Below are 22,282 nucleotides of genomic sequence, written 5' to 3'. Positions count from 1 at the left end.
TTAAATGAATTAAATATTCAAAATACATTAACATTAATTTTACAAGGAAAGTAATACAAATAATAAACAACATGTATACACAATACACAAAATAAACACAATAAAACAATGAAACAATAACCCCCTGCTCACACTGGGAAATGGACTTTGTCTACCCTATCCAGAATTCCTTGGGATGGCATAAAATGAGGAACAGAAAGGCCGCACTTCCTCTTAAACCCCCACCCCCGGAAACCATGCAGCAGACATGAACCCAGAAGGCAAGTTTTGAAAATGGGGATATAAACTAATAGTTGATGTAAATTCTAAATAAAGAAACTAAAGAAATAAAACTCTTGGTGTCTTTTGTTATCTGTCTAATGAGCACATTAGAATAGAAAAAGTTACCAAAGTCATATTTAACCAAACAATGAGAAACAAACAAACATTTATGCAAAAATATAAACCAAACAAACACAGGGCAATACACCGCAACCAGGGGTAACGTATGACATCGTCACACTATTGTTGGATGGAAAAACCATAAAGAGTATGAATAATATAAAGAGATGACAAATATCGTCTAACTGATGTTACGCAATTATATTTATTTAAAGTAATGCATTTAGTAAAAAGAGAAGTTACAAAATGGACTGCATCATTTACATTTATGCATTTGGTAGAATTTCTAATGAATCTCAATTTTCTCTATCAAATGGTTACAGGGATCTAAAAATGTCCTGGTGACATTAATTCGGGTTCATGATATGATGTTAAAATAACCCCAAATTTTATTTTGCTGTTGAGGAATCAGTATTTCTAAAGGGTTTTGTATAGCGGGTGGACCTTAGACCCTATTGGGGTCTGGGAATGGGAACATCCCTGGAGGAAAAAAAGTTAAATGCATCAATCTGGTACACTTTGAGTGAGAGAAAAAAGTTCTTTACTCTGAACTGTTTATAGTTGTAAAAGTGTCTCAGTCCACATTCCATTCACAATAATGGTTTTAGGAAACCAAGCAATTTTAATATAACAGTAGCCTAGTAGTAGGCCTAATAATAATGATAATAATAATAATCATTACTAATATCTAAAGAAAGAAATATATTACTAATGTACTGCAGTGTAAATAAGAGAAAATATATGTATGCCTTAATTTCTTTGTGTGACAACAGGTTTACAAAGGTTACATTTTGCATTTTGTTCAACAAATTCGATTGTTTTTTGTTGTAGGACATAAAATATGTGACCAAAATGTCATTTTTTTATTTTAAAATCAAGGTAGAAGAGCAATAGGCTATTTAATCTCCCTATTAAATATAGGCTATTGCCTTTAATAGCCTCCGTAAAATGCTCTGCGACCTTTACTAACGAACAGCATTTTCAACAATGAACTCTTGACGTCATCGAGTAGCCTACTGCGTGTTCTCTCGGATAGACTCTCTGGTGTCAGTTTATTTGCAGTTCGTTTTCCGTTTACAATAGATGTGGATTGTAGAAGGTTTGTTTGTTGACGGCAAGCCTATAGTCACGCCTCCAGTGTTCACGACACAGAGAGGAGGAGGAATTTCCTCGACATTATCCACAACAAAATGGCGAGGACTTTGTATTTAGGATTTTCTTTTAGCACTTAATACACCTACATACGTTTTACACTTTAATTTTTCTTATTAAATCCGATTACTTGTTTGTGTAAGTCGGTCAGTTTAAACAGAGTCCTATAAGGTAGCCTAAATAAATATCTATGGTAGCCTATTGGCCGGAGATGAAAAGCCTGCAGATTTGTATAAAAGTATTGTAAGTCTTTATATTATTATGTTTATATAAATAATAATCTTTTATATTATATTTTTAACCCTTATGAAGAACCCCCTTTTCCCCACCGGAGAGAGAGAGCAGAACTTCAGCGAAACTGAAATAGATAACCTGTTGAGGGTTTGAAGACTGGTCGAAGTTCAGGTCGTCGCGCTCATGGGTTTAACCCAGGGGTGGGCAAACTTTTTGGCTCAAGGGCCACACTGGGTTTTAAAATTTGACAGAGGGCCGGCCCAGTAGCAGATTATGAAACACGATCTCATGAAAGTGCGTATCTATACCACAAATTTTATTTCTCGTGCCATTTATACGCCAAAAAATATTTTTTTGCATGCATATGCTGCGCACTGTAAACCCCTTGGTTAGGATTAGGGGTGCTGAGTGCGTGCCTATTACACGCCATTAAAGGGATAGTTCGGCCAAAAATGAAAATTCTGTCATCATTTACTCACCCTCAAGTTGTTTCAAACCTGTATGAATTTCTTTTTTCTGCTGAACACAAAAGAATATATTTTGTAAAATGTCGGTAACCAAACAGTTGATGCCCCACTGACTTCCATTGTAGGAAAAAAAAAAATACTATGGAAGTCAATGGGGTCCATCAACTGTTTGGTTACCGACATTTTACAAAATATATTCTTTTGTGTTCAGCAGAAAAAAGAAATTCATACAGGTTTGAAACAACTTGAGGGTGAGTAAATGATGACAGAATTTTCATTTTTGGCCGAACTATCCCTTTAAGTGCGTATCATATGCACGCGAAAACTTCGTTTCATAAGAACTACAAATACAATTCGTCGTATTCGCACTTTCATGAGATCGGGCTGAGCAAACACATTTACGTTGTGGCAACGTCTGCGCGAAATTCAACAACTGAGAGACGACATTCTGACAATACATTTTTTTTATGCTAGATATCCCCCATTTAGCATGTTATGTTTTGAGGTTAATTTTTAATTAGTCAGATGTTTGCTACTACTGCTACATGGCAGACAGGGGAGCGTAACGTTAGTCGAAAGCCGGGCGATTAAGGAGGATACATCCACAAATCCAGAGAAGCAAAACTAAATAGCAGACAAATCAAAGGAAAAACTAAACATGTGTGCAAGCGGTTACCAAACATTTTTTTCTCTGTGAGTTTTCAAAAAAAGAAAAAAACATTAACGTGCACCAAGTCTATGCGCTTAAGTCGCGGTCTGTTTGGTTTCCATGGTGACGCGTCTAGCTTGTTACGTGACACACCGCAGCCACAACAGCGCTGAATGAATGATGATCTGCTTTTATGTCATTTTTCCTTTTTTACATTTGTTAGCTATGGCATGAAATATCTGATATTCCGATTGTCAAATATATGCAACGCAATATATATATATAACGCAAAGTATTGCAAGAAAAAAGCTAAATGAATGCGATCTTTAGAAATTTTTTTAAATACTCGACGGGCCGGATTAAACAACCTAACGGGCCGTATGTGGCCCGCGGGCCGTAGTTTGCCCACCCCTGGTTTAACCTTTCCCTCACATGCAATTATGCTTTGTCACTTGTTCTACTGCTGGATGAAGCCGTAAAGCGGCAAGCGTTTCTATTTTTCGTACCAGTTAAATCGTCAGGAGGGACTCAGATACGCTGGAGCAGATGCTCTTATTTTACCAGTTTGAGGTGGAGATCGAGAGGACGGAGAACTGTCGTGTCGGGGAATACAAACCTAGAGCTGATATTTAATAAAGTAATTTGGATGATGGAACCTGCAGCGAAGCAGAGAGTGCTTTACATCACCTACCTCATCGCAACTCTGGACGTCACCTGGCTCTTCCTCCAGTTCTCCATAACGCCGGTACGTCGGTCTTGCTTTTTCGACTTCATTCAGAGTCACGTGTTAAATGAAACCAAATTTGAGTCAATCTTTAGCTGCACTCTGGAATATCTGCAGGTTTTTAAAAAAAATTTTTATTATTATAATTTTTTGGTGTGTTCTTATATTTAGTGATATTTTCATATGACATTCCAGCAAACTAGTCTTGTCTTAATTCATGTGAATTAATTTATTTTACACTTATATTTTATATAATTTTATATAATTTTTATTTTTATATAATATCATTTATATTATAAATGATCGTATACATCAAATATATTTATATTATTTATATTATTTTATGAAAATGTAGTTGTTTTTATACCTTTTTTATTTAATACACTTTTTGAAGCACTACAGCAATATTAAATTATATGTCAATATTTATGTAGGCTATATATGTACTTATATATTATAATTTTATTATAACATTTATATATGTATTAGATATTTTCAACATGTAATTATTTATTCATCTGCATCACGCCCTTGGGATTTTCTTAATTAATTAAAAGTCACTTCGGATAAAAGCTGCTGCTAAATTACTAAATGTACATGCAACATAAAGGCTGTATACTATGGGGTTCCATTTGTGCCGAAATTATGTCGACATGCTATCTGTCTATGCTGTGTGTCGTCTTCCATGTCTAAGTGTCTGTTCGCTGTCTATGTCTTTGTCTGTCTGTCTATGCTGTGTGTCGTCTTCCATGTCTATGTGTCTGTTCACTGTCTATGTGATTGCCCACATGACTCAACTTTTGTCTTTGTCCACTCAACTTACTCCTGTCATCTGTCCTGGTCGTTTGACTGTGTCGTCTTGCTGTGTGTAAACGACAGAGGGAAATGACACATAGCAACGACAGAATGAAAAAACACATAGTCATGACACATGCAGCATTGACACGCAAGACGACACAGTCAAACGACAAGGACAGATGACAGGAGTAAGTTGAGTGGACAAAGACAAAAGTTGAGTCATGTGGGCAATCACATAGACAGACAGACAAAGACATAGACAGCGAACAGACACATAGACATGGAAGACGACACACAGCATAGACAGACAGACAAAGACATAGACAGCGAACAGACACATAGACATGGAAGACGACACACAGCATAGACAGACAGACATAGACATAGACAGCGAACAGACACATAGACATGGAAGACGACACATAGCATAGACAGACAGACAAAGACATAGACAGTGAACAGACACATAGACATGGAAGACGACACACAGCATAGACAGACAGACATAGACATAGACAGTGAACAGACACATAGACATGGAAGACGACACACAGCATAGACAGACAGACAAAGACATAGACAGCGAACAGACACATAGACATGGAAGACGACACACAGCATAGACAGACAGACATGGACATAGACAGTGAACAGACACATAGACATGGAAGACGACACACAGCATAGACATACAGACATAGACATAGACAGCGAACAGACACATAGACATGGAAGACGACACACAGCATAGACAGACAGACAAAGACATAGACAGCGAACAGACACATAGACATGGAAGACGACACACAGCATAGACAGACAGACATGGACATAGACAGTGAACAGACACATAGACATGGAAGACGATACACAGCATAGACAGATAGCATGTCGACATAATTTCGGCACAAATGGAACCCCATAGTATAGTGGATCAAAGCTGGCCATGATGTTTGCCCTATTCTAGTCTAATCCAGGCTCTTTCAGCTATTTAGATTTATTCAGCTATTCAGGAGTTATAACAGATGGGTTGCATTGCATGTTCAGTTTTGTCTTCTGTGGAACAGTATTTGGCGAAGAGGCTCGGGTTCGACACTATTTGGTTCGGATATCTGCAGACCACAGTTGGAGTGATTCAGCTGCTTGGAGGCCCTATTTATGGAAGGTAAGAAGATATCAGATCTGTGTTGTGTTTTTGGTAATATATGATGTATATATGGTATAGTGTTGATAAATGGATGCATGTAATTATGTGTGCTTAGTGAAAAGATCTCATTATTTAACATTTTATTTAAGTTATAAGAATACAGTTACTTTATCGTATGTACAGAAGTGATTTCTTTTATTCACATACTTGGATGTGTGTCATCATGTCCTTGTGTCTGTTCTCAGGTTTGCAGATGTGTTTGGAGCACGCGCAGCTCTCACTGTGTCTTGCTTGGCATCAGTGGTTTATTTCCTACTGTTGACAGTGGCAGACAGCACTTTTATGCTTTTCGTGCACAAACTACCTGCTGTTTTCATGCATGGACTACCAGGTAAAACATGCTCCTACACACACACACACATGCTCGTAACTCAGACACACTCTGTACACAGGTACATGAGTGCATTTGTATCTGTGTGTGTGTATAGGAGCTCAAATGGTGGTAGCAGATTTGTCAGAGAATGAGAAGCGAGCAGAAGCTCTTGGGAAACTTGGCCTCTGTTTTGGCATTGGCATGATTGCAGGATCAACACTGGGTGGGACCCTCAGCACACGCTTTGGGTAAAACACACTACACCACCTACACTACCATTATAAAGTTTGGGGTTGTCAAATTTTGTAAAGGTTTTTAAAAGAAGTCTCCTATGTTCACAATTGCTGCATTTATTTGATAAAAAATACAATAAGAATGATAAATAACTGTTTTGTATAAATGTAATTTATTCCTGTGATGGCAAAGCTGATTTTCAGCAGCCATTACACCTGTCTTCAGTGTCACATGATCTTTCAGAAATCAGTCTCATATGCTAATTTGGTCAAGAATCTCAATAAACATTTATAATTATTATCAGTTCTGCTTCTTATTATTTTTGTGTAAACTGTGATAATTTTTTTTAGGATTCTTGGATTAATAGAAAGTTCATAAGAACAGCATTTATTTGAAATGTAAATCTTTGCTGTCATTTTTGATCAATTTAATGCATCCTTGCTGAGTAAACATATTATTATTTTTATTTTTAAATCAAGTATATATCAAGTATATATATGCCAGACAACATCTCTTAAAATTCAGCACACCTTCTCAAAATAGTTTTTTTGTTAATATGTTAGCTCTCCCTGATACTTTGTGTGCTTTTTGTCCACTAGTACAAAACGTTACCATTTGTACTTTGGAAAAACCGCATTCTAAGAAAATTAAAGTGTGTTGTTTATCACATAAAAATTAGATGAAGGCAGCACTGATCCAGTACAACACAATTTAAATACCAATGATTATGTTTTGTGTGTGTGTGTGTGTGTGTGTGTGTGTTTTGCAGGGAAAAGTTTGCAGCATCTTTTGCGGCTATCGGGAGTGTTGTTTCCTTGTTTTTGGTGTTGACCTTCATCCCTAAACAGACCAAAATACACACCGTGCCAGAGAGTGACAGTATGACAAACACACAAGACTCACCTAGACACAGAAGAAATACTCTTGCTGTGGCTTTTTGTAACTTTATTTTATAAAAATCTTGTATATTAATACTTTTGTCTGTGTTTAGAGAAGGGATCATCAAAGTCTGTGTTTAATCTGGGGGAGATCACTAGACTGATGAAGTTTCCAGGTGTTGCAAAGACGTTTATAGTGAAGATTATCTCTGGATTGCCATCAGGTGAACATATCAACTGTTCCTGTTTGTGACTTTAAACTATAAACTTGTTGAAACACAGTGGAAACGTACTTAAATGAAATGAAAATTCTTCTCCAATCATTTAGTCCACTTAAAGGGATAGTTCACCCAAAAATAAAAATAACTCCATGATTTACTCACCCTCAAGCCATCCTAGGTATATATGACATTCTTCTTTCAGACGAGTACAATCGGAGTTATATTAAAAAATGACTTGACTCTTCCAAGCTTTATAATGGCAGTGAATGGCCATTTCTGTTTTGAAGTCCATCAAAGTGCATCCATCCATGATAAAAGTGCTCCACACGGCTCTGGGGGGTTAATAAAGGCCTTCTTAAGTGAAGCGATGCGTTTGTGTAAGAAAAATGTCCATATTTAAAACTTTATTGACTAAAATAAAGTACGCAAGTGACGATGTATGACGTAGGGTGTAGGAGTAGCATAAGCTTTGACGCCTCTCACGGTTCAAACAAACAGGGCTGGGAAACAAACTCAAGCTCCTCCGACAGTTCTCTTTAAAAAATTTATTTTTAGACTTCTAATTTGTGATTTGTGTTTTGTTTTGCTCTATCCTCTGCACTTCCGCGTTCGTCATTATGTTGTGCTTCAAGGTCAAGATTTACTCTTTCGCCATAAATCGATGCGTACGGCTGTCTGCCAGAAGCTAGTTATTTTAGTCAATAAAGATTTAAATATGGGTATTTTCCTTACACAAACGCATGGCTTCACTTCAGAAGGCCTTTATTAACCCCCCGGAGCCCTGTGGAGCACTTTTATCATGGATGGATGCACTTTTATGGACTTGCCATTCACTGCCATTATAAAGCTTGGAAGACCCAGAACATTTTTTAATATAACTCCGATTGTATTCGTCGGAAAGAAGAATGTCATGTACACCTAGGTGAGTAAATCATGGTCTAATTTTCATTTTTGGGTGAACATTTTCGTTTAAGCATTTATGCAAGATCTGAATGCAAGCTTGCAGTAGATTGCAAGAAAGGGTTCTTGCAACCTACTGCACGCTTGCATTCAGATTTGCGTCCATCCAATCAACACCCGATGGATATAAATAAGCCCCTGGTCTATAGTTTTTATCTCTTTTGATAATATGTTTCGCTATATGTATGTCACAAGATGGAGGTAAAGATCTGTCACTACTTCCATTACATAATTTTTCTTGTGTTTTGTTTTATATATTTATGTCTGTTTCCTTTGTGCTTCAGGTATATTTCAAGTTATGTTCTCCATCATAGCCATAAACTTCTTCCAACTGAAGGCTGAGCAGAATGGCTATCTGATGGCTTACTTTGGCATTGTTCAAATGGTATAAGCACATGCACACTTCTACTCAATCATATGCCATATAAATAGTTTTGAATTAAAGCACTGCTGTGCTGAGGTGTTTTGCTTTGGTAATAAGTGACTCTTACTGTTAAAGGTGATCCAAGGTGCTGTAATTGGGCGTCTTACATCTAGATTTGCAGAATATACCTTACTGCTGCTGTCTGTTGGGATAAGCAGTGTAGTGGGCCTTGCACAGGTAAACTGATATTGCAAAATCATCCTTCCAGTTCCCTTTTTTATTTTTAATTAGTTGCATAACAGTAGTGTCAGTTAACTATGGAATAATTGGTGATGTGTGTATCTCCTTTAATGGCATATGTTTAATATATGTGCTTTGTGTGTTTTTCAGGCTATGATGACCAATGTGTTTCAATTTTGTTTAATCGTGATACCGATGATGTTTTCTCTAAGTGTCTTCAATGTCATCACAGATAGCATGTTGACCAAGAGTGTGTCTCCCTCTGACACAGGTAATCTACGCACTCAACTGGATGCCCTTGTGCATATAAATAGTACTTATAAGTACATATAAATGTACTCAATGCCTGAGGAATCATTTTCCTTACTAAGGTTTTTATTATTGCAATAAAATTACAATTGTTTTTTATAATAATAATAATAATTTTAGTAAAAGTGCAGTAAGTGATTTCTGAGAAACAAACACACCCCTCCCTTCATTGCTCTGCCCCCAAAATGCACAAACACGCATTGCAAGAGTGGATGTCTCTTTATCATAGCTGAAGCAAAGCAACAACAAAAAAAAGGCTTCGTGAAAAATAAAGTGAACATGACGTACAAACGACAAGAAAGAACAAAAAAAAGAACATACAGTACACAAGAGTATATACAAGCAAGAGTCTGTGTTAGCTGCCAGCAGCACACCAGCTCCAGAAGAACAACGACACTCAAAACTGTCCTGTAAGCTAACATTACAACAACAGCATATCTTGGTTCTTTGAAACATAGCTAAACCAATGTTACTCGCGTATGGAGCAGAAACAACACAACCTCAGCGTACATTTTCAGGCCTTCCTGCTTGGGTCTCTTCAGTGCTGGAAAGCTTTTCTAATATTAACGCGGGTCCTAAAACTCTTGCCTGATCTTAACCTTTCTTTTTCCAGTGATATTCCTCTAACCTTTTTTTCTTTTGTAATGTCCGTCAGCCATCTCTCTTTCTTCAAATCTCCCTCTAGCTCACTCTCTCTCCTCCCCCACCATGAGTGTATAAGCCCTTAGTGCTAATTGGCTACAAGAGTGTGTTGTGGTCAAAGACTTTAGATATACACTCATATTACTCATGAATGGGAAAAAGTGCAACGCGCAATATGGTGGAATAAGTCCCGCATTCTGAATAAAATAGCCATTCGCTGATTGTTAAAGTCATCGCATCAGTGCTGCTGCTTTTAGAAGCTCCGGTTGCTTTAGAGAGAGTCAGTGTTCTGAGACGTGCACTTAGGACTGCACATGCACATTGGCTGGTCTAGCCTGAAAAAAAGCTTTTTTAACGCTATTTGAGAATAAGAAACACCATTTTTATGACAGACCATATTAGATTTTGTTGCTGATTTGAGATGTTATTTAATTGTGATTTCAACAAGCAAATTTGGTTGTGGTGCTTGGTGTGATCCACTTTTAACTGCCTTTTCTCAGAAATCCATTACTGCACCTTGAATTCAGCCTTTACACATTTATATTAAAGGGATACTCCACTTTTTTTGGAAATAGGCTCATTTTACAACTCCCCCAGAGTTAAACAGTTGAGTTTTACCGTTTTCGATTCCATTCAGCCGAACTCCGGGTCTGGCAGTACCACTTTTAGCATAGCTTAGCATAGATCATTGAATCGGACAAGACCATTAGCATCTCTCTCAAAAAAAATGACCAAAGAGTTTCGATATTTTTCCTATTTAAAACTTGACTCTTCTGTAGTTACATCGTGTACTAAGACCGACGGAAAATGTAAAGTTGTGATTTTCTAGGCTGATATGGCTAGGAACTATACTCTCATTCCTGCGTAATAATCAAGAAACTTTGCTGCCGTACCATGAGTCCAGCAGGCGTAATGATATGACGCAGCGCCTGAAAATAGGTTTGTCTAACCTATTAGACCTATTTTCAGGCGCTGCGTCATATCATTACGCCTGCTGCACTCATGGTACGGCATATCGAAACTCTTTGGTCATTTTTTTGAGAGAGATGCTAATGGTCTTGTCCGATTCAATGATCTATGCTAAGCTATGCTAAAAGTGGTACCGCCAGACCCGGAGTTCGGCTGAATGGATTCGAAAACGGTAAAACTCAACTGTTTAACTCTGGGGGAGTTGTAAAATGAGCCTATTTCCAAAAAAAGTGGAGTATCCCTTTAACAATATATGTTATAAAAAAGCAGGCTCTAACAATTAATCATCAACTAGTTAAACAGTCATTAAAAAAAATTCAAGCACTTTGTGTGGTGTTTGTGTGTATTCAGGAACCATGCTGGGTCTGTGTGCTTCGGTGCAGTCTCTTTTGCGAACTGTGGGGCCAACTATTGGAGGATTCCTCTATGAGACATACGGTGTGCCATCCTTCGGATTCATCCAGTGTGTCATCAATGCTGCTGTCTTTAGCCTTCTGCTAGCCACTGGAGGGCGCTCACAGCCACATAGACCATAAAAAGTGTAAAACAGTTTATGAGTTTATGAGTATCATGTTTGTGGCCACATTGTGTAAGAGAGAGCTGTTTACAAAACACCATGGGCATTTGAATTACCTCCTCATACACGGGAAGAATTTAGTCCCAATAAATAATAAAAAAGGTTTTGTAAATGCCACAGACAATCAAAATATCTTGTTACTGTCAAATTACTCCTCTTTATATCACACGTTAACTCAGGATTGTCGTTTATGAAGTTTAATTTGTTGAAAAGAAGCTGGCATGTAAATGTTTACTGTAGGCCAGAACAAAGTGATGCAGAATGGATTTATCTGTGTGGCGTTAGACTTGTTTAAACAATCCCAGATTATACAGTAATTACTCATAATGATGTTGCAGTTAGGAGATATGTCATGTAGAAGGGCAAAGTTCAAAATCCATAATCACCTTAAATGTCATTGTACCTGAAACTACTAAAAAATATATTTGCAGTAAAATCTGTTGTTCTATTCTCTTTGATTGATTAATCCCCCGCGTCTTTCAACTCTGTTTCTGAGAAAGGCTTTTGTCAGCTGCAGGTTATAGGCTATGTGCACATCACTGGCATATATATTCTGACCTTTACTCTCCATTTCACACAGGGTGGATTCAAGTTTCCAAAAATAATGTTTCAAGAATGTTCTTTATTAGGCAGATGTTAAAGGGTTAATTCAACCAAAATTTTTAATTCGGTCATTAATTACTCACTCTCATATCATTCCAAACCTGTTCGATCATCTTTGGAACACAAATGAAGATACTTTTATTGAAATCTGAGAGCTTTCTGTCACTCATAGACAGCTACTCATCTGACACTTCAATGCTTAAAAAAAAGTTAATAAAGAGATCATAAAACTAATCCATATTGAATTGAGCGTGCTTGAGGAATGCTTGCTTGACGTTCGAGAACCATCGAGGCTCATTCTCTTGTGTTACACAGCGCCTTTGAGCTTGAACCAATGAGGTTTGTTCTCGCATGTCAAGCAGGTTCGGTTGAGCTTCTGTTTATGTTTGCTGATCAATGTTTAAATGTGAACTAAAGCCTCAATTTAACCTGTTCATCATATAAAGCGATCATGTCTCTTTCGGAAATTTGGACTAAACTGCTCAATTCATATGGATTTACAATCCCTTTATGAATTTTGAAGTGACAAAATGTTAATTGCGTAGGTAGATGGTCAATGAATGGACAGAAATCTCTCAGAAAGTTTCTTCATTTGTGTTCCAAAGATGAACCAAAGTCTTTGGGTAAACTAACTCTTTAAGCATGCACCGACAGCCTCAGTTACCTTTCACTTTCATTGCATCTTTTTATTTTCCATATTAAAGTGAATGGTGACCTCTCATTCTGCCTACCATCTCCTTTTGAGAAGAAAGTTATGCAGATCGTGAAACACGAAGATGAGTAAATGATGACACAATTGTCTTTTTTATTGTTATGAAGTTGAACTATCCTTTTAACACCTGTCAGTTGTTGCATCACTTGGTTTTCATTGTCAATGTATATAAAACAAAACAAAATATATATCAACATTTTAAGCCTAAACTTTGGCGTTTTCTTGCAGAAACAGTAAACGGGCATCCCGTTCTCTCTCTGAAGTTGTGGTAATGCATTAGTGGGTTTCATTAGCATATATTATGCTAATGAGGGCGAGCGCGCAACGGGTGTTATCTTCAGCACCTGAGATGAGCGCGGACACACAGGAGAGAGAGAGAGAGAGAGAGCGCGAGCAGCTGCTGCAGTCAGACGGGAATATGCGTCGATAGTGCCCATCGGTGCAAGACTGTGCGAGGGGAGAATCTCATTCCATTTCAAGTGATTCGCATGAGTCACGAATGGATCCTATTTTAACTCCCGGAAAGAAACTTTTTTTACTCTATTTATTATTCTTTATCTTAATATATCAAGGTAAGTAGCTTGACGATTGACTGCTGTGGTCACTTATGCTCTGATATATTGATTAGCCTATTATTTGAAAGAATTATTTTAAAATAAAATTTTGAAAAAAAAAATGTAGGCCTATTATTATTGTCAAAGGAACCAGCTTTTGACTTTGAGGAAAACACTTCCTCTGGCAGTGAAGGGAGAAAGTCTATTATTTAATGCGAATGGTCAATATGCCTAAATTCCTTATCTTAATGTATCAAAGTAACAATCATAATAATTTTGATATAAACATATATACAATTCATATTTTTAGTATGATGCATAGTTTCCAAACGTTTGATTAAATTGTTTGATACAGAAAAGTGTTACACTGAATGTGAAAAAAAAAAAAAATCTAACCATACATTTGGAAAAGTGCTGCACTAATGTAATCATTTGTTTCTTTTTAGCAAATCTCACGTGGGGCACTGAAAGTCTGAATTCAACACAACAGCATGATTTTGAAAAGTAAGTATTACGATTTAAATTTATGTGCCTATCCGAAAGACCTATGCGTGCTGTATTTTTTATTTTCATTTATTATTTATTTATTTAGGCCTATTATTTAGGCTATTTATTTATTGTAACGGGGAAAACCTTTTACAACCTACAACTATTTAGGTTACATGGTAATGGTAAACATTCTGCGCATTTTGAGCATCTTGAAACTTTGACATCTCGACTCGATCGCGACTTAACTCATTTTACGCATGTTTGATGAAATCAATTGAAAGGTCTTCAGGTCTGTTCTAGTTGTAAAACAGGCCGTCAAAGCTCGAAACGCCTGTGAGTCTCTGGCTTTTCTGTCGAACACAAGTGCTGATTAGCTGTGTGTGAGGAACAAACCGCTCCTTGTTCTCTGTGTGTCCCATGCAGCAGCGAAAGCAGCAGGATAATGCTGGAGAAATGGGATCCCGCTTCCCAAACGGAGCAGGTAGGAGAGCTGAAGCGATGCATTGAGAGAGCGCACAGGAAACCTGCGCTAAATGCGGTGCCATGAGGTTAAATGCATAACATTACAGAAAACAAGATGTTTGGAAAAGATGTGCTTTCTTGATCTATGATAAAAGCGAGGTTGTTGAACAAGCTATGGTGAGAATAGCCTGATTCAGTTAGGATCTAAACCAAAGTCACATTTTCGAAACTTCAATGAGGTTTAAATGATAAAATATAAAGGAATTTAAAACCTTTTTCTACAGAGTTCCAGCAAAAGGAATTATCCCCTGGCTCATTTTATTTTTTCATAAGCCATGTATTTAATTAGGCTACTGAAGAAGAAAAGAGGATGCGAATTATGCGCGAATGGTGCTTGAGCGAAGACTTCGTTCGAGTGAAGAATTAACAACAGCTAGCACGCTGTTCGAGCATTTTGAGTAGGCTATTAAAAAACATTTTCTAAACACTGCGTCATATTTTTTATCATAAATTTACATGTAGGCTAACATAACATTTGTGTTTTTGTTTTGTTTGTTTTAAAATGATCTATTTGGCATTTGGTCAATTGTGTCAGGTGCGCACAAAAATCACATCATGAACGAGATTGCGCATCGAAACAAAAATTCCTTGCAACTTTTCTTTTAAAGAAGTTGACCCCCCTTAAATGCATTGTTTAATTCGCACACAGAAAACACAACCCCCAGTGCTGGCTTTGTGGAGATCTTTGGGACAAAAAGTCGTCATTTCGGAGGCAGTAAAGCGGTTTCAGGTGTCCGCTGGGCGCTTAGGATTGGTAAAGCTGGCGCGGCTGTTCCCCAGAGCCGCTATTCACTGAGACACACTGGCCCCGTTCATTATGTCAGAATACATCTCCCTTTACTGCCTCGTAAGCTACATGAAATTATTGAACTCTCAGATATCAGGTGTGATGGGGAGAAGCGGGCAGAATAGAGCTGGTTTCGGTCAGATAAGAAAATGATTTAGTTCTGAAGTGAAGTGATTCGATGATCGCTCTCATAGCCTACCCCCTCATGCGGTGATAATAAACTCTTATCCACGTTATGCGCAGCACATTCTTGCAGCTTCTGTAGCCTACAGTCAAGCGAACAATGATTTATTAGATTAGGACATTGATTGAAATTTCACATTTGCCCTGCGGCGCCCTGCTTCTATTATCCTGATAAATTTAATCTTGGAGGTCTTCATAATCCGATATGAAAACAAATGAATGTAGCCTATTGCAGAACAGATCGTAGATTTAATTAGTCAACTAATTAGAACCGCTAGAGTTACATAAGCTCAATATTTATTTGCTTGTAGCCTAACAAAAAAACGGCCTTATATAATAACCTTAAGCTTTAAGAGTTCTGTGACTTTTCTGCCTATTCAATTCATTCTTTCAGTCTAATGCAGGAGTCTTTCCAGGCTAATGACCCAAGTTTAGGGACCCCATGCTACATATATATATTTTTAAATTGTATAAATAATAACAAAATGTTTAAAGTAAAGTGTTTATTTTAGACATGAAATGCATATGCAACAATATTAATGTATTTACATATTTTCAGTGTGGGATCAACTAAACTTCAGCTGGTTAACATCAGCTAAATATAGAATTTTTGTTTTGAAGTCAAACAATAATTGGCAAACTCCGTAGACTATATGTGAACCTGCTAGGGGTCACAGTACCCTTACACAAACTATGTGTTAATTCAATCATTTTATTCTCCAAAGAGATCCTTAGAGAGCAACACATCGTCAGCAGAGCAAACAGAAGCGCAGAAGCCATCACTCCGCAGAGCCACCGGTAAGACCTGAGCTGAATGTGACTTTAGGACTATAGGCCCAGTGCTCTCTTTGTGTGTGTCATGGGTCTTTATGCATGTTTTCCCCCTATGAACATTGCTCTGTTTAATTTCAGCATGTCTTTTTGTTTACACCTGCACATATGTGTCTGAATGAATCTGTAAGGAACTGTTTGTTAATGTGTGTCAACGTGGATGCACTGGAATTTGCTCGTCACAAGCTTTATTTGTTTATTGCATTTAGGAATAATTGTAAACTATAACAAGTTGATAATTACAGTTTATGCAAGTTTGTGATGCATAAACCTTATTTTTGTAATGAGAAACTGCAAACAATAAGAGTTATGCTCATCTGAAATGTGAGGAAGGGACTGCCCCCTCTTTCAGTGGACATCTGTTCAACAGGCTGAGTGTCATCATTACACATAAGAGCTGGATTCATCTTAATGCTTCACTGACCACTTCAGTTACCAGATCTCAAACACATGCTTAAACGCACTGAAACACACACTATTTTAATGAGCTTTATTTGTGTCGTGCAGGTGAGTGTACATCTCCTTGTCTGAATGGGGGTTGGTGTGTCCATCCAGACTCCTGTAACTGCACTTTATACCAGGCCACTGGAACACACTGCCAGACAGGTACTGTACTGTGCAACATACGACACTTAATTTCACATTCCTCTCTTAGTTTTGGCATGACAAATAATAGATAAAATGTTTCAGTCCCCAACCTAGGCTTTGAGCGAGAGATGACATGCCGCTCGTGGGGACAATACAACTATGAAACCTTCGATGGACTTTATTACCACTTCCCTGGAAAATGCAGCTACACGTTACTGAGAGACTGTGAAGACAGCACTCGGTCAAGTGTACATATACAGGTGATCTCTTATAATGTTTATAAATACTAATTTACTACAGCATACGTTTGTAGTTCCACTGATGTTCATAGTGTTAGAAAATATGTCCTTTACCAGCTGGTGATTTGTTGCCTTTTTTTTGCCATTTGACTGCTATTAGCTTCAGATGTGGCTCGTTTGAGCAGACTACTGTTCTCTGCTTTGTGTCAGAGATGCCATATGTGTGTGTGTGTACTGCACAGCTCTTGCCTGAGGAAGATATTTATTGGCATTCATAGAGAAAGTGATCTCATTATTATGGTCATTTATGCCCATTACAGTTTAATACAGTAATTACTGCCAGGGCCAAAACAGAATTGGCTTTGTTCTCCCAGACTCACTGATGGGAATCCAGAGAAGGTGAGTTAACTCAGCCAGGAGTTTCTTTAGGCCATTAGCTTAAGTGCCAATATCATTTATCAATGAATTGAAAGGATGGCTGACAGTAATGCAGAACTTAAGCAGGATTGGCCCGGCTGCTCTGGATAAGTAGACTCCGCTCTTTGATGATGTAGAGGAAGCTTCTTAAGAGCTGCACACTATTTGCAGATTCTTTATTTTAGTGGTAATGTGGCTTACTTCCGCCTAATTTTAGTGTTGGAATTCTTTATAATCTAAAATTAAGGTTCAGTTTAGTTTTTTTTTAAGTCGCCATGAAATATAAGTTGCAATAGTCTTCTCTTCCTTGTTGTGACGTATATCCAAGTAAAACACCTTCTCGAACAAGAAAATATGTATGGCGGGACTTGATTTTGTCCATCGGGAATTGAATCGTTGGATTGTTGTGGTTTGCTATTGCTGTGATCTCATGTGAGTGACAGGATGTCCCGCCCTCAGAGAAGAGTTGTTGTTGCAAGGGGACATGAAGTTATTTTGATTAAACAGTATGGAGGGAACATGAATAAAAAAACTGGAAAAAGTACTCATTATAAATGCTGCAATATTCCATAAAACATAAGAATAGTCAATTTTGATTTCATGGTGACTTTAATACGGTGAGATTCTTATATCGTGCTTCATTATTAATTATTGATTTGCAGGTGCATAATGACCCAGAATGCAGTTCTTTTCCATACTCCTGTACACGTTCAATCAGCCTCTTCCTGCCGTGGGAGGGGGAGATTAGGTTACAGAACTTCAGTGTTACTTTCAAGGGTCAAAGGTAATGAACATTCACATTCAACCACACACTAGTCACTTAACCTCAACCTGACCTACACAATATTTCAGGGACTCTTTTAAAGAGCGGTCCAGTAATGGTTTAAATGTGTGTGTAGTATTAACTGTAGTTGAATATTCTCTATTCTAATATTCTGTAGTGTGCAGCTGCCCTATCACATCCACGATGTTGAGCTGGAGCGAATCTCTGACTACATTGTAGTGACACAGCCACAGGGTTTCACACTAGCCTGGCAGGGGTTCACTGGCTCTGTGTACATCAAGATGAGTCCTGAGTTTGTAGGACACACCTGTGGACTTTGTGGCAATTTCAATGCGGACACTCAGGATGACTTAATGACCAGCTATGGTAAGTTTCACTCAATTTGTTGTGGACTGTGGCATTTGAATTAAAACTGTGTAATGGAAAGGGAAAACATCAACAATAATAGATTAGAAAGTATAGATTTTATTTGACAATATAAAAATAGTGAATTATTTGAATAGTATGAAATACATCATGACAGAGATTGTACTGATAGTACATGTTCTTTAATCCAAAAGTCCAACGAATACAGGAGAATAACAGGGAAATACAACCACATAACTTTGACGACAGTGAACTCAGGGAACACAGGGCTTAAATAACAAGGGGAACTAATGAGATCATTAATCAGAATCATTAATCAGACACACTAGGAAACTGGGTCAAATGACAGGCAAAGGGAAAACAGAATCAAAACACATAGAACAGAACAGAACCCTGATAGTACACCCCCCTCTGGAAAGGCATGTCCTCATACCATCCAAGGTCCAACTAAGGAGGGAAAGCTGGGGTTCTGGAGGAGGATGTGGAAGAGGAGAGAGACAAAAATGGTCAGGGGCATGTAAAACAGTCCATGGGCGAGTGGAGGGAGGAGCCAGGGGGGAGCCAGGAGCAGGAACAGCCATGCAGGGACCCAGGCCACAGCCAGCACGATGGTCCAAGGCAGGGTCGCAGGAGGGAGGAGCCATGGTGGAGGCCTGGGAGGAGGGACCAAGGATGCAGTGATGGAGACCCAGACGGAGCCAGGGTGATACCGCAGGTCTGGATGGCAAGGATGGAGCTGACGACTCTTGGGACCAAGGCAGAGGCAGGAACCCAGAAGACTGCGTTGGAGCTGGAGCGACCGAAGAACACGGGAGGAGCCGGAGGGAAGGTGAAGCCCGGTGGAGCCAAAGGGATGGAGGGTGGAGGCGCAGCCAAAAGCAAAGAATCCCGTGGTGTAAACCAGGATGATGCCTCACCAAGGCAGAGACGGGGACGAAGGAGCCCAGTGGAACTGGTTAGATGACAGGCCACAGTGGAGCTGAGGGAGCATTGACCCAAGTCGGAGCCGATGGGTTGGAGTCTATGGCTCTATGGCTGGAGGCAGAGATGGGGATTCCTTACCCCGAGGCAGAGCTGGGGGCTGGAAGACCCGAGGCGAATCCACTGTATTGCAGGGGACCAACTGTGAATGAGCCAAGGGACTGACAGTTCCCAGCGGAGGAAGGGCTGGTGAACATCAGCTTAGGTAGAGGAGGAGGGAGAGGGTGGCTGGGTGGGAACTCAGGAAACACAGGAAGTTCTAAGCTAGGTGGAACCAGCGAGGACACAGGAAGTTCAATGCTGGACGGGACCAGCGGGGGGACAGGAAGTTCAATGCTGGACGGGACCAGCGGGGGGACAGAAAGTTCAATGCTGGACGGGACCAGCTGGGACACAGGAAGTTCAAGGCTGGGAATCTCACGCACCTGGTCAGACGTATCCCTGGGCTCAGGCTCAGGCTCAGGCTCCGGGGCAGGGTGCGGGTGCGGGTTTAGCTTGATGTACTGGCTTGTTGTCCATGGCAGGCTCTGGCTACGTGTCTGCAGTGGAGTTTTGCTGTAGCTTCGTCAAGCGGGGTGAAGGCTGACTGGGCTCTGGGTCAGGGTCTAGAGTGGGGATGGTGTCATCCTCCGTGGGGCAAATGGTGAATGGCGAGTCGTTGTTCACCAGCACCCACTCCACGAATGTGGCAAGGTTTAACGAGGAGGTTTCCCTGGGAGGTGTGCCTTTGGACCACTCCCTGAGGCTTGAGATATAAAACACGCAAAGCGAGAAGTCTGGATAGTGAGTTTGGCATACCAATTTTAAAAAATCCTTGATGTGAGACTCCAGGGAGTAGTCCCTCTGTTCCAGACATAGCAGGCTAATGGCATGGTGACAGGGTGGAGAAAAAAGAAAAAAAGAGAAACAACAACAACAACAACAAAAACATTGCAAATAATAATGTTTCGGTTCAGTGTCACAGGTGGCTGCTCCAAACAAGTGCACAAAGACAATAATTCAAACAAAATAGTCTTTAATCCATAAGTCCAACGAATACAGGAGAATAGCAGGGAAATACAACCACATAACTTTGACGACACCAAACAATGACCTCAGGGAACACAGGGCTTAAATAACAAAGAGAACTAATGAGATAATAAACAGAACAGGTGAACAGAATCATTAATCAGACACACTGGGAAATGACAGGCACAGGTAAAACAGAACTAAAACACATAGAACAGAATAGAACCCTGACATTCACATTATGCCTGTCAATACTCGTGATATACAATATTATAGTAATTAAAATTCAATCATAAACATTTTTTTCTCACAAATTATTTGCCTGTGACAGTCAGACAAGTAATGTTTAATGATTTAATGATGGTAGGTGACATTAAATATTTATAGGAAGTTTTCTGTGGTGTGACATGCTATACTCCATATAAAACTATTTTAAACTGCATTTTTATGTGCATAACAATTTCATAATTATTATGCATGTAGTTTTAGAGAATATTTGTACTTTTAAAAATCATTTGTCACACCACAGGATCATTTAAAATTAGTGGAAAACTACACACTTTCCCCTTACACAAATTTTAAAATCTTGATGTTGATTTAAGAAAAAGTGCATGAACACATAATGCATCACCTACTCATATGCATTTATCATTCCAGGTGTTTTCACACAGGATTTATCCATGTTTGGAAACAGCTGGGCAGAGGAGGAGCCACAGCTGGCCAGATGTCCTGTCGTTCCCTCTCTCTACCCCTCACCATGTGCCACGCAGGAACCTCATGTCTTATTGGTACCACGCACACACACACACACACACACACACACACACACACACACACACACACACACACACACACACACACACACACACACACACACACACACATACATATATATATGTGTATTTTACATATTATATATTCTTGTCCCACTACAACCAAAGTCTCATAATCACATCTACACCCAAAATACATCTGGTTAATAACTCTGGTTCTTCACTGCAGAAAGTGGAGGAAGTTTGTGCCACCCTACTGAAGGAACCGTTCCAGTCTTGCCATGAGTTTGTCAGTCCATATTCATACATGGCCAGTTGCTCCAATGACCTCTGTCTGTAAGTACTGACATTGCCATACCTATTTGAAAGCTTTAAAATGCATTGCAAAGCTACTGACATTACTTTCCAAAGTGCAATCCTAAACATACTCATGCTATTGCTGCTATTGCACTTTATAATTGTTGTGTGTGTAATTGTTTCACCTGATGCAGGTCTGGTCCCAATGGTGATGTGGTGTGCCAGGTGTTTACAGAGTATGCAAGAGCGTGTGCCCATGCTGAACATCCGCTGCATAACTGGAGAGCACACTTTCCTATTTGCAGTAAGTTACTTGCAAATGCATAAATGTTGCTCAGATGTTTGAGTTTATTTTGTAAAGGTGTTACATGTACTGTAAATATTATAAAACATATATTTCAGACTGACTGAATGAGTATTCAGATGTAAAATTGCCAATATATACACACCTTTAACCACAAATGAATCCTATATTTATGTGCCAAGTTGCTGCATTGCTTGACAACTTTAAACAACCTGAAGTTTTTATCTTAGTGAACTATTGGTGTAGGAACTGTTTATTTTGATTATTCTTAACTAAATACCATTAAAAAAAATTGGAGTCGGCAAGATTTGTTTAAAATGTTTTTAAAATAAGTCTCTTATGCTAATATATGTATATTTCATATATTTTTTATTAATATATTTTTATTAATAATATATCATTAATATGTTTCAAAACATAATTTATTCCTGTGATGGCAAAGCTGAATTTTTCTTCAGTGTCACATGATCCTTTAGAAATCAGTCTAATATGCTGATTTGATGCTCAAGTAACATTTCTCATTAT

The 22,282-nt window shown here is 38.7% G+C and overlaps 2 protein-coding genes across 2 annotated transcripts in view; both read left to right on the top strand.

The window, feature by feature from the left end:
• The first annotated feature begins 1,530 nt into the window (after positions 1–1,530).
• Positions 1,531–11,770, top strand: slc67a1 (solute carrier family 67 member 1). The gene is made up of 11 exons (XM_084403477.1): positions 1,531–1,776; positions 3,393–3,628; positions 5,473–5,570; positions 5,798–5,943; positions 6,041–6,173; positions 6,929–7,038; positions 7,151–7,261; positions 8,503–8,603; positions 8,718–8,819; positions 8,973–9,093; positions 11,094–11,770. Exons 2-11 carry the CDS (start codon positions 3,530–3,532, stop codon positions 11,276–11,278), a joined length of 1,206 nt encoding a protein of 401 aa, XP_084259603.1. The 5' UTR covers positions 1,531–1,776; positions 3,393–3,529; the 3' UTR covers positions 11,279–11,770.
• A 133-nt stretch (positions 11,771–11,903) lies between these two features.
• The window catches only part of otog (otogelin), a 45,273-nt gene continuing 34,894 nt past the window's right edge, over positions 11,904–22,282 (top strand). The window contains exons 1-11 of the mRNA XM_084403470.1: positions 11,904–13,206; positions 13,635–13,692; positions 14,101–14,158; positions 15,895–15,967; positions 16,508–16,606; positions 16,691–16,848; positions 17,907–18,028; positions 18,186–18,394; positions 21,041–21,171; positions 21,386–21,492; positions 21,648–21,757. Coding sequence (XP_084259596.1) covers positions 13,134–13,206; positions 13,635–13,692; positions 14,101–14,158; positions 15,895–15,967; positions 16,508–16,606; positions 16,691–16,848; positions 17,907–18,028; positions 18,186–18,394; positions 21,041–21,171; positions 21,386–21,492; positions 21,648–21,757 — 1,198 coding nt within the window. The 5' untranslated portion in view covers positions 11,904–13,133. The remainder of the gene's footprint in view (positions 13,207–13,634; positions 13,693–14,100; positions 14,159–15,894; positions 15,968–16,507; positions 16,607–16,690; positions 16,849–17,906; positions 18,029–18,185; positions 18,395–21,040; positions 21,172–21,385; positions 21,493–21,647; positions 21,758–22,282) is intronic.

Source organism: Rutilus rutilus (genome assembly GCF_951802725.1).
Source record: "Rutilus rutilus genome assembly, chromosome: 3".
Classification (NCBI taxonomy): Eukaryota; Metazoa; Chordata; class Actinopteri; order Cypriniformes; family Leuciscidae; genus Rutilus; species Rutilus rutilus.
The sequence above is the reverse complement of the archived record's forward strand: the minus strand, read 5'-3'. Positions and strand labels throughout refer to the sequence as shown.

What these genes read in the sequence shown, in the direction of transcription:
- slc67a1 (XM_084403477.1), top strand. Translation starts at nt 3,530, where the DNA reads ATGATGGAACCTGCAGCGAAGCAGAGAGTGCTTTACATCACCTACCTC. An exon ending in TCCAGTTCTCCATAACGCCG is followed by an intron (nt 3,629 to 5,472) that starts GTACGTCGGTCT and finishes TCTGTGGAACAG; the next exon opens with TATTTGGCGAAGAGGCTCGG. An exon ending in ACCCTCAGCACACGCTTTGG is followed by an intron (nt 6,174 to 6,928) that starts GTAAAACACACT and finishes TGTGTTTTGCAG; the next exon opens with GGAAAAGTTTGCAGCATCTT.